The 13,222-nt window shown below is 41.0% G+C and overlaps 1 protein-coding gene across 5 annotated transcripts in view; it reads right to left on the bottom strand.

Annotated features, from left to right (window-relative positions):
- Positions 1–478: 478 nt before the first annotated feature.
- Positions 479–13,222, bottom strand: part of LSM14A (LSM14A mRNA processing body assembly factor) — a 57,571-nt gene continuing 44,827 nt past the window's right edge. For 2 of the 5 annotated variants that reach the window (XM_081031067.1, XM_081031071.1), the window contains 2 exons: positions 9,905–9,953; positions 479–2,223 (listed from right to left, as the gene is read on the bottom strand). In XM_081031067.1, the coding sequence (XP_080887193.1) occupies positions 9,930–9,953 (24 nt within the window). In that variant the 3' untranslated portion in view covers positions 479–2,223; positions 9,905–9,929. Of the gene's footprint in view, positions 2,224–8,013; positions 9,954–10,887; positions 10,945–13,222 lie in introns of those variants that run through there. The other 3 variants (XM_081031069.1, XM_081031068.1, XM_081031070.1) reach the window with 3 other exon arrangements.

The following is a 13,222-nucleotide window of genomic DNA, read 5'->3' as shown; positions in this document are numbered from 1 at the left end:
TCTGTGTGTACGTGTCTATGTGTACGAAGACAGTGTATCTTCATATCTGGTGGTTTGTAGTTGACAAACTGGTGGAAAAAAAAGTAAAGAATAGTTTGTACAGGCTCTTCCTACTGACATATTAGTAAAAGTGGGATGTGGGTATCTCTCTCTCTCTCACACACACACACATGCGCCTGCACACGCACACACAATTTGGAGAGGAATTCTTTCCAGAATACAGATAAACAGTTAAAAGCATATGCCTTTAAGGAAGACAAGTACTATGCTATTTTGTTTCATTTGCAGTAATGTATAGTTATTATTAAATTAAAATTTTTCCCCCCCCGGGATTCATAGATGATGTCATACAGAATTGTACACCTGAAATGTATGTAACTTTACTAACAATTGTCACCCCAATAAACTTTAATTAATAAAAATTTTTTTTCCCTAATAAGAACTGTAAATAACTAAGAAAAAGACTAACATCTGAGGAGAAAAATAATCAAACAAATTTATATAAAGTTCACAGAAAACCAAGTACTAATAACTCAAATTTATGAAAAAATGTTCAACCTCACACAAAGTGACATGCATGGGGTACTGAGATAACATTTTTCATTTATCAGACTGGCAAAGATTTTCGAAAGTTTGATAACACCGTACTGGTGGCGATATGGGGCAATAGGTACCTCTAAAGACTGGTTAAAGTTTAAATTGCTACAATCTTTGTTGAGGTGGATACAGAAACATTAGAATTACAAAGCTATGTCTCCTGTTATCCAGAATTTCCAGTTATTGGATTTATTTTACAGATAAATTCACCTATTTGTGAAGTGTCTCATGAAGGTTCATTTCAGCACTGTTTGTACTAGCAAAAACTGGGACCACCCTAGCTCCACATGGAGAGGGTATCTATACGCAGTCTGAGGGACACTGAGAAGAGGAAGACTTTTGACTGTATCCTATTATTTATTGTTTACCTGTGTGAATGCGTACATTAAGGCCTCGGCCGGAGGGTCAATCTCCTGAGGACACCACTGGCCCCTCTACCAGAGGGTTCCACCACAAAGGCCTCTGCAACAGATTCAGGATTGGAAGTCCAGGCTCCACGTTCCAACTGCCAGGGCGCAGGGAGAACCATGCTGGACTCCCTGCTTCTTGCCCTTCGACATGTAGTTTATTCTCAACCCAGTAGCTCGAGATTCTTTTTAAAATAAGTCAGATTGTCACTCCTCTGTTCCAAATCCAATTGCTTCCACTTCAGAATAAACAACGATCACGACACTTGCCTCCACTCCCTGCCTGACCTCCACTTACTCTCTAACCTCATATTCTGTCACCTCCTCCCTCACTCCACTCCAGCCACGCTAGCTTCACTCCTGTATCAGGAACGTTGCAGATATCATTTCTTCTGTTTGAATATCCAATCACCTTCTTGAGTTATTTCTCCAATGTCAGCTTCCCTAATTTATTTTAAATTGGAAGCAGCAATCTCCTCTCCAGGCCAAACATTCTTTCTTGTTCTCCTTCCTGGCTTTTTCTCCAGAGCAGTACCAAGTTTCCCCGAAAATAAGACCTAGCCGAACAATCAGCTCTAATGCATCTTTTGGAGCAAAAATTAATGTTAAGACCCAGTCTTACATGATCCCAGCCTTATAGTACAGTAAAATAAGACAGGGTCTTATATTAATTTTAGCTCCAAAAGACACATTAGAGCGGATTGTCCGGCCAGGTCTTGTTTTCGGGGAAACATGGTATAAGTATCAACATATTTTACCCATTTGTCTCCAGAATACAAGCTTCCATAAAGGCTGGGTTTGTTTTGTTCACTGCTGCTACTTTGCAATTGGAACTTTACCTCTTCCACAGTAAGGGCTCAAATATTTGTTGAATCAACTATTTCCCCTTTCCCATAGAAAATCAGCAAAACGAAAAACAGAAGACTAGGGGTGGGAACGGATAAGATTATCAGCACGACTGCTGGCTTTCATTTATAAACCTATCTGAGGGATTTAAAGTAGAACACATACGTGCACACATATCTCCTATGAAACTAATTAAACATTTTTTTTTAAAATAAAAGAGACATTGATATATTTAGGAAGTGGAATTGACAGCACTTGGTAACAGGTGTGATGCTGGTGCAGTTGAAGGAAACGGAGTGTCAAAGACGACTTCCGGATTTCGGGCATACTCAGGCGAGTAGATGTGTGCTGCCACACACTGGGATCAAGAACACTGGAAGAAAAGTAGAGGGGAGATTACTTCAGTTTGGGAAACATTCAACTTCAGAAACTACTGTAAGACCTCCAAATACAGCTACCAAGAAGTCAGATCGAGGCTCAGAAGAGATCTGTGCCAGGTTTATGAATTTGAAAATAACACCATATAGTTAAGGTCATAGGGACTGATGCCAGAAAGAATGCAGCTTACAAGAGAAAAGAGCTGAAGCAGAAGTCTAAGGAACACAATCATTTCAAGATGGGGTGGTGGAACAATCAGGTAAACAGACTGAGTAACAGCAGCTAGAGGGCAGCAGGAAAACCAGATGAATATGGCAGCCAGGGACATTAAGAGTATTTTAAGAAGGAAGTGGTCAATTGTACAGAATGCTTCTGTAAAGCAACCTAGGGAGGAAAACTGGAATGGCTCACTGGAGATCATTGGTAAACTGACCAAAAGGCGTAGATCAAGTGGGTTAAGAAGTGAAGGGGAGATAAGGCATCTTGACAGGTAAAGAGCAACATGGGAACTGGATTCAAGCATTTTAAAATAATAGTTCGTGTGCTACATAAATAATAGGAGTAAATATGCTACATGATTACAAGTGTATATTAATATATGATTAATCCAATATGTTATATTTCAGCATAAACAAAACTAGAAAGGACCCATTATTAAGAAGTTGAAGATATAGGTAGAAAAAGAGGTAAATTGGTTAAGTCTGGGAATGGTGGGAGTTAGGGAGCTGGGGCACATGCAGTTTTTTGATGTTTTTCCCCTCTACTTTTATAGGGTCACCAGGAAAAGGCTGGATGTAGATGAGGTTGGTTTATAGTGTGGTATAAGTGCTTGAGGCAGTTTCTTTTCCAATGTCCTCTAGTTCTCTTTGAAATAGATGGCAAAGCCATTTGCTGCTGACAGCAAAGAAGGGATTACAGAAAAGTACTAAGTTTTGTTGGCAACTGTCGAGGGCCCGGCAGAGAGTAGTCATCAGATTTACAGTGGTACTAAGTTACTCAGCTGTGATTTGATTCTCATCCACAGGACTCGGCTCTCTGGGTGAACACTGACAAAGTGGATGGGGCGATGCTTTCAGGCAGGAGCACAAGAAGCTCGAGAAGAGTTTAGGGTATTTGCAGGATAGAGGGTCATGGAATCTAGGCTGGTTGGAGATGGTGGTGGGGAAAGCAAAAGAAAGGAGGGAGCTAATGAATCCAAAATAGAAAGATCCCTGACCTGGAGGTCTGCACCAGGCTAAAAAGAGTTACTGAGCAAGGGAGTGGTTAGATAACTGTTTTTTTTCACTGTACTTTTAAAAAAAGTCATTTCTTGAGCAAGCCAGTTGGAAGATCAAAGTGTGGGGTGACTGAATTCATGATTCAGAGGTGATGCACTTGAGGTTGATGGATAAGGTCCAACTGTGTCCACAGCTTTGGGTGGAAGGGGATGAGAGGAAAAGATCACAGGATCAGGAACGGGAGGAACCAGGGTGTGGGATGGGTACATAGCAGGCCTGAGTGCTATTCTTTATAAGGCCTGCTTACAAGTTGGGCCCTTGGTTGACATCTGGAAACTTGGAATTCAGGAGGGTTCCCACCATTCCCAGAACTGATAAAAGCGGCTCACTATGCTAAAGTGTTTGTACAAACAATGTGGTTTACTTGTGCATTACTTCTGGAAGTCTGGGATTTTGGTCTGTGCCAAGCCAAGAGTGCCTACATAACCAGCCCCAAATCACAACCCTGGGAAGGGAGTCTCTAATGAACTTCTCTGGTACACAACATTCTACACGTTGTAACAACTCATTGTTGGGGTAATGAAATACATTTGTGTGACTCCTTTGAAAATCCACCTGAAAGTTTGAGTCTGGTTTTCTTCCGACTTTGCTTATTCATCTTTTCCCTTTGCCAAGCTTGCTTTGTCATCTTTTTGCTGTAAAAAATCATAGCCACGAGTATGGTTATCTTGGGGGCTCCCAACACAGAAGCTGAAGTCATTTGGGAAGATAGAAGTGTAGAGGAAGACGAAGGCAGGTAGGTTTTTCAAGTTGACGGGCAGTAATAAGATCAAATCAGGTGAGAGGATCACATGAAACTCAACAGGGTAATAGAGGTTTTATCAGAAGAGGGGAGGAAGCAAGGATTCCAAGCCCACATCTGAAACATAGGTTTGTAGGGCAAGAAAATGCTACCACTGGGAGAATGGTGGTGGGAGCAATGTCCTTACAGAGGATTAACCCTGAATCTGCTCTACTATATACATCTATGATAGTACATCAGGGTTTTCTGGTACTTTATGGTTAGCAACAAATTACTTGCAGTAGCACACTGGTGTAGAGTGGCACCATAGCTGGGCACTGTCTTTCACCGTACCCCAAAAAGTGTCAATCTGTTCCTCTCACCCGCTCTAGCTCTGGCTTCTCTTGTGGAGGAAAAGACATTGCCAGCATTATTTTAACAGCCAAAAGCTAGAAATTACGCAAATGTGACATCAACAGAATGGATAAATTGTGGTCTATTAACAAAATATACTGCAACGAAAATGAAGCCCACAGCCAAATGCAACAACATGGCCGACTCCCACAAACATAATATTGAGCAAAGACGCTAAACACAAAAAAGTATATAATTCCATTTATATAAAGAACAAAGAAAAGGAACCTGTGCTGTTAGGAGTGAGGATAGTAGTTACCTTTGAGCATGCAGGGGGCTACTGGAAGTTAGTTGTGTGTATGTGTGGCGCTTCTGGGGATACCGTTAATGTTGATTCTGATCTGGGTGCTTGTTACATAGGTAATTGTGATATGTTTACTTTTCTGTATGCATATTATATTTCAAAACAAAACGGTGCTGCTCAATGTATGTGAAAAACGCAAGCTTCACAACAGTACATATACCATGAACCCATTTTGGTTGACAAGCACATGCCTGTACAGAATGCCAGGTAGAATATCCACTCAAATAGTGTTAAGTCTGGGTGGTGAAATTGTAGACGATTTTCTTCTTTCTTCTTTTATTTATTTTTAAAAACCATCTTCAGTACTGCCTGTATTCTTTTTATAATGTATTACTTTTACAGAAACAAAACAAAACTATACCTAATACCATAAACTGCAACCTGGAAGGCTCAGCGCTCACTTTGGGACAAAGAAATGCAATTTAACACTGGGAATGGAACAAGGGATAACCATGATCCAACCAACCCCTAAAGAAAACATTTACAGAACAATTTCGGCACAAGCAAAATCCTGAATTGCCATGTTGGGATCTGCATTCTCATCAACAATCCTTCATGAGGCTAACACCCAAGGATTATCAGGATTAGGTGAGGACCACGATTACAGAAGCATACTCCAGACTTCTAGTAAACATGTCCCTGTCCTCTGTACTGGGATGACTGCAGACCGTTTACTGGAATTCATAACGATCTTGCCTGGGCCCAGGCTTCTCATCCGCCCTCAAGGCTGGCACTCTGCTCTCTTACTCCCAGACTGCTCTACAAGTCTGGAGGCAAAGGCGAAACTTTCTGGGCTATGAGCTCCTTGCTGGCTGTCTCTGTTGTTTCTGTGCACCTCAAGTATGAGTCACCCTACAAAAACCTCATTATTGAACCGAAATATGCTTTGGTCTCACAGAGCTGCTTTGTTTCTTTATAAACCACAACATTGGACAACAGCACATTTTAAAGCATTTCCTTAAAACCAACATTCATTATGAACTGGAATCAGATTCAGGTCTATTTTGATATGTTTATGAGCTAAACCTAAGAATATTTTTATCAGTCAGCCAAGTTTGTTAAATGTGAACCCAGCTGGAATATAAAGGACACCCATACCTCTGGCTCATGGCTCTGCACCATCACAGAACAGAAACCACATTACATTCAGTCTCACCACGTGCTCTTGGAGCCAGTTATAATAAATGTCTCCAAACCACAAGCTTGCTTTTACTAACACTGACTCTGAAAAACAGGGTTTGCATCACTCATCCTCAGACGGCTGGGATTACCCCAGGAGCAGGGACTGGGACCTGCATCTGCTTCTTAGTGCACAGGCTGGCTGCCTCTGGCCTCTCCAAGCCTCTGCTACTCAAAGCTACACTCTCCCTTACTTCCCTCACTTGACCAACTCCTACTTACGGGATATCTCTTCCAAGAAATTGTCCCTGTGTCTCCATCTTGGGAGAAGCTAGGGCAGTCTGCTCTGAGCAAATCCCCATTTAGCTTCCTCTGATTCAGGGATAAATGGCGCTACTTTACTTCCCTAAGTTTGATTCCACTTGTACTAATACTTGTCATCTTTAAAAAACATAGTCAAAACAGGCAACCTAAGCAAATTGGTGACATCTGAGCTCCTTTAAGAGATCACTCACCTTGATTACTTTGTACTGTTGACACTCTGTCAGTTTAAATCAGCTCATAGTCTCTAAACTAGTAAGGCAGGGGCATCCTGCAAGATGGAATCCAGACATGCTTAGATCTGAGCTACTAACACGGGCTTGCAGAAGGAGCAGCTTCTGTCAGGTCTCTAACCCAGAGGCAGGGACAACAGCCATGTAAAACTGAGACACAGACACAACACACACCCACTTCCTGTAAATTAGGAATAAAAACTCACTCAAGACGCAAAGCAAACCCCGGAGGAAACTTCAGTCTCAATCTCTGTTCCCCAGATTCTGTCCTGTAGAAATCCCCCTCCTTCCACTTAATTCTTTTCCTCTCTTCATGTCCCAGTCACAACTTGGATATACTGGATTTGGAAGGATGGGGAAATGAAAAAGTCCTCCTACTGAGGCAACTCCAAGGTCCTCAAAGGGAGGGCGCTGGACTAGATGAACCAGCCGTGAGGCTTTAAATTGTCTTTCTAAGCCTGGCCCATCAGCTGTGGGACTCAGACTGATTCCCAGGTTCAAGTACAGAACTTCAGAATCAGATTCACTAGATGTGGGGCATAAGAATCTGTACTTTAATACTCCTTGGATGACTCTGATAAGACACCTGTGGACCACCAAGAGAGAACTGGATGGAGCAGTAACTCCTGTGGTAATGGGTTTCCAAAATGTTGACAATGCTACTAGAAGTAAGGTCCCCTTTATACCCGTTCTTTCATGTCCCATGTAAAGTTTAGTGTTTTTAAAAACTTTGGGGGGAGGGGAGAATTAATTCCCACTCAACGTCTTTCCATGTGGAGCATGTTCAGCTAGTATTTCTCAAAGGGGAAGGGCCATTGCTGCACTTTGGGCTGGATAACTGATTATGTGGCACTGTCCAGCAGAGTGTAGGACATTTACCACCCCTGACCGTACTCTTAAATGCCAATGGTGGTCCCTAGTCATTGTGATAACCCAAAACACATCCCCTCACATTCCTCAATGTTCCCAGGATGTCAGTTCAACCCGTGTAGGAGCCACTGAGCTGGATTAACATTCCTGACCTCTCTCCCTACACCTCACATTAAGTTCCGTTTTGGAGGGAGAAATGGTCCATTCAATAGGTGAATTGAGGAGGAGTCAGCCCTTCCCTCTCTCCTCTTTTGCACCTTCCTGCCCACAGAGTGCTCATTCTGGCCTGGGGTTTCCCGCCTGGCTATCTCCCGTCACAGATTTTCACTTAGGTGTGTATGCACTCTAGAGGGGGAGACCAGGGCTTTCCACCTTTACCTAAACACATATAACAATAAATAAATCTCAGAAAAAGAGAAATTTGGTTATTTTAGGGAATATAAGCATGATCAAAATTCCACCTGACATTTAAAAGATGCCTTTCATTATGCTTCTGTTATATTACTGTTTAAAGAGAAAGAACTTTGACGAACATTTTTTTATTGAAGAGTTTTATTCTGTCTCAGAATAAAAACCTTGCTTTAATATTATAAGGTGCACTGCAGGTATGCCATGCTGCCAGTTATTATTGGGGCACCAAATGCCCTAGTCAGGTTGACCCAGAGGGCTTGGAAAATGCGTGAATTCATACTTTCAGAGCGTGTAGAACTGGTATTTACAGTTTTTCTTCTTGAAATCAGCCCAGGACATCTCAGTCTACACAGGAATAGCCATAGCACTTGCTTTGATGTTCAGAATGGCTCAGAAATGTGTCGAATATCATGATTTGTGGGTCCTCTAAAAGGTTTTGTTAACATGCAAGCAAACAGTATTAAACAATATTATCTAAATTATGGCTGCAAAGTACTCAAACTTAATAATGAAACCAAATTACAAAACATTTTCTTGTCGAGCTATACAAAAGATATAAAATTAAAATGAAAAATATCAGCCATCCTTAAATATTCCAATTCTCTCACAGTGCAGCTTTCCATATCTTTATCACTACTGAGTAGTTTAAGGAGAAAGTTAATAAAAATCAAGAGATAAAAATATTTCAATCTTTGGATCCCTTTATTCCATGGCCTTCACAAAAACACGAAAGTGGCCAGACTTTTTATTTTCACTATAGCTTAAAATATCAAAAAGATTTACTAGTAATTTATAATTAGCAATGAGCTCTGTACTGAGTCACCTGTGGGTCGTAGGCCCAAGGACCAGTGCTAGATATCATAGGTTGCCAAAATAATCTCTAACACTCTGAATCCTCCCGAAATATAATGGAATGAGTCAACTTATATCACTACAAAATTCCAGGCGTATCAGGAAGAACAGGTTAACTGATGCCTTGTTTTACTGTCTTAAAAGGGGGAGGGAGGTAACTTATGTGAAAATACAGCTAAGTATGTTCTTATCTATGATTATTTACATTTTTATACTGAAAATATCTATTATTTGGACAAATCCTGTGATGTGCCATATACTACAAAATGAAGTTCTTATAATGAGCATGAGTAATTTATCCTTTTTAGGTAACAAAAGAATGTATCAAATCTTTAGCTGTGTTCCAAACATTAAAAAACAAAATAAAATAAAAAATCTGAATCCTGGAAAGCTATGAATAAAAGACCCACCCATAGCTCTGCTCCTCAGCACATCAACGTCTGCAAGGACACAGGATGTTTGCTGACTTTAAAATGTTTATTCTTTAAAAAATTAGTTGCTTTTTATACAGCTATACAAAGTTCTTAATGTTTCTTTGGCAATGGAATATAATGGAATTTTACAACTATATAAAAAAGTTACCTTTGCCTAAGAAACAGTATTTACTGTGTATACATAGTTGACTGACAAAATTCTCTACCATCCAGCACCCTAACTAACGAAATAAGCTACCTCAAAAGGGATATTACAGGATTTCCAAAAAGAAAGAAAGGGTGAAAGACACACAGACACACACACACACACACACAGACACACACACATACACACAAAACCTTCTGTGGCTCAAAACACAGTATCACGGCCCTATCTGCAGGCAACTTGCAATAATTGCCAAATACAATTTAGTGATAAGAAAAATCCTTTCAGTGATGAAAAAATACTTATAAGTCTCATTGAAGTACTTACTGCTTTACTTTAACTATACATAAGAAATTACTTAACCTTCTGCTATTCCAAATATATTTAATGCTCATTTTTGAAGATGAGCCATCCCCCCCACCCCCAAAGTAACTGCATCGTATCTTTGAAATTAAGCAGAAAAACAAACAAACAAAAAAACCCAGTGCTGGTGACAAATATACAGCGAATTCACTTCTTCATTCTTGGTAAAGACTGAAACCAATTCTCAGGACCATGAAGAGCTAGAAATTCACCTATTTTCAAAGACTTGTTTGTAGACTACGCAGCAACTTTGTTGTCTTTCTAAAAAGGAAAAAAAAATTAGTTCATGTTTCAAAATATTGGTTAATAGGTACTTCTAATTTGCTTAAGTATATTGTCCATCACATTTAAATATACCCTCCTTTTACTTTCACGTACAAATCTGTACCACTGATTTCTAGGAAACGCTTTTTACAACTTCCCCACCCAGCAGGAGCTCATTATTTGTTAACTGCATTTTTCTAGTTAGTGGAGTTTAAAGCAGTGGTGCTGTGGGCTGGTCTCAGCAAGAACGTACCCCTCTCCCCAAGATATAGGTAAACCCCACTATCTTTGTTTTTATCTTTAAAAACAATGATAGAACCTCAGCAAACCTTCAACATACTAGTCAAACTCATTAAATACAACCAACAACATACTTTGGAAGATTAATTAAAAATCCCTAAGTCTTTGATGTCTTTACTAAGTAATAAAGTATCTAGACAGTAAAATAACATTTTTCTCCAAAGTTTTATGCGAGGAGAAAGCATGGTTTACAAATTCATTTTAAAGGATAACTTTTAAATTTAAAGTAAGTTCTGAAAATCACAGAGGTGACTGGGAAATTTTAAAAAGTAACGAGGGAGGAAGCAGTAAAACATCTCAAGGAGTCTCTGGTGTTGCTGTGAGACTAATCGTCAGCTAAAGGCCTGTACCCAGCATCGGGGAGCCAGGGGATTCATCTTCCTCAGGACTAGCTCTGACCACACACCTGACTTTTCCTGCTGATTCTCGCCCTGTTAGAAACACACATTTCCTATGTTAAAGACTGCACTTATCTGTGCATACGACACCAAACCATTCATACGATGTTATTAAGTTGGAATACATATGGCCTGGTGTCAGTTGGTGCTGAAAGAATTAAGCCGAAGATAATCCTTCTGTCCCCTACCAAAGCCAACCGTCACATGCCTTGATTTTTTTTTTTTTTTTTTACCTTTCAGAAAGCTGTTCAATCAGTCCAGACCTTTTAGGGTCCAAAAGCTGTGGTTTTCTGAAAGGTTAAAAAAAAAGGGGGGGGGGACAAGAAAGAGAGGGAGAGAGGGAAAGAGGGAGAGAAGGGAGGAGAAAGAAGGGGGAGACAGAGGTAGCGGGAAAGAGAAAAGAAAAGGGTGAAAAGGGGAGAGAGAGAACCATGCTGAGTCATTTCAGAAACCTCATTGTGCCTGGACCTCAGGGGAGAGACTCAAACGGAAAGCAATCTGTTTCACTGACCCCGGCGGCTTAATCTCTTAGCAGCAGCACAGAAAATAGGAGCTGGCTGCCCTCGTGTTATCCTGGTCTGATCTGCTCCCAGCCAAAGAAGAACGGACCATAGTACCAAACTCAACCCAAGTCTATGATTCTAACATTGTCCTTAAAGTGGTCTGGAAGTCAAAAAGAGTGAGTTTTGGCTTTATTAGCTTGTACCTGGATCAAGATAGTTAACTGCTCTGGGTCCTTGGTTTCCTAAGTATATACTGGGGGTAGGGTGGGATAGAGGTTCTAGTTTGGCTAATATTTTTAAAGAGTCCTAAAAATTAGTGATCCTATCTTACCCATGTTTTCACTAAACAACCAGATTGCTGATGCTCACCCCCAAACTGGAATGATTCCTGCCAATAGAGCATAGAGAACAAAGCCAACCATTATACGAAGGCTGCTGCAAATGCCATTGACATCCACCTCTGAGAAGTATGAGATGTTGTTTCAGAAATGAGTTTAACCCCTGAAAGTAAATCTCCTTTATGTAAAAGTGATCACTCATTACTGCTACCTTTAAAGGTGTCAGATGATACGATTTAGAAGGCAGTCTCCTGAGAAGGTCAGGGCTCTCATGGCAAACAGAAGGGTCCTTCAACTTTGGAACGGACAATCAAGGGCTAGGCACACTGATGAACTTGTGTCCTCCCTGAAGGCTAAAGGAGTGTATTCCTACTCAGCACGCTAAGCACTTACTTCAAGCCTGTGTGGCTCCATGCTGAGCAAGGAGTTTCGGTGGAAAGAAAAGTAGAATATATATTCGCTAATGCCAAGCAAGGGGTTCCCACCTAGCCGGCGATATAGAACAAAACCCATGCGATAGGGAAAATGAATGTATTTAAGATGTGTGATGAAAGCAGATACCACAGGAGGTAAGAAACAGAAGAAATCAGTGGAGGAAGGAAGAGAAGTTTCTGAGGACAGAGTAAATCCTGGGCAAGACTGTGACGGGTCAGTGAACGGGAGCCTGACTGTGAGCTGTGTCTGACTTCCCACCGGACTACGACTAGCAACACCCAGAAGGCTGGGGCTGCACCTGTTCTGCTCACCGCCAATGTCACAATCGTGCTTGGCATGTATGAAAAATGCACTATGTTTGGTCGATGAATGAGGTTAGAGTTGGAATCAAGCACAGTGCATATAAGAAGTGACCTGAGTCCACTTGCTTGAACCAGATAAGTGAAAGGGTGGTGAGAAACGGGGCTGGCCATGTCAAGTCGGACCCTCCTAGTAAGACAAGGAGGCAGTGCAATGTCATATTAGAACCTTTTACCACCAGGGCAATGCCCAAGGGTCCAGTGAATCTACCACTCCTAGAAACACCCAGGCAGGGGTTGGGTTACCTGTTAGCGATACACTTGCAGATAAAAACTCATGCAGACCACCTCTACAATGCATTCTAATTCTGCCATATACGTGATACGGGTTTCAAATAAAGGCTAAAAATAACTGAACAGTGAGACGTGGCTTCAAAAAAATGTTTGCATTAATAAAGTGCATATAGTGGTTACTCAAAGATCAGGTAAAGTGAAGTAACAGTCCAGTCTTATACAGACAACACGACAGCTATTTTTTCAAATATCTGAAAAATTATGAAGAGCATACATATTCTGTGTTTACAAAGGTAAACTAATAGCTTGAAAAGAAATTTTTTCACTCAAATTGTGTGCATGTCTGTGAAATTCAAATCATCAGAGCACCCCTGGGATGGGATGCATGTTCTCAGGAGGAGTAAGCTCCCAGCCCCTGGGAGGGAGACTACAGAAGGTTTCCAGTTTGGCCAGGTCAGACCTCTCAGATGCCTTCCAACTCTTTTTTCCACCACTGTCAAAACTGAGCCTACAGAGGCTGGGCATTGATGAATGCCAACTATAATTTTATATATGTGGTGTGGTGGCTCGATGTGGGGTCGGGGGTGGTGGTGGGTGGGGGGAGGGGGGCGTCACAGTGTGAGGGATGTGAATGATGAACGTCTAAGTAGTACCTTGTCTTGTACACCTGAAACTAATAAAAAAATAATTAAATAAAAA

This window comes from Rhinolophus hipposideros, assembly GCF_964194185.1.
Source record: "Rhinolophus hipposideros genome assembly, chromosome: 21".
NCBI lineage: Eukaryota > Metazoa > Chordata > Mammalia > Chiroptera > Rhinolophidae > Rhinolophus > Rhinolophus hipposideros.
The sequence above is the reverse complement of the archived record's forward strand: the minus strand, read 5'-3'. Positions and strand labels throughout refer to the sequence as shown.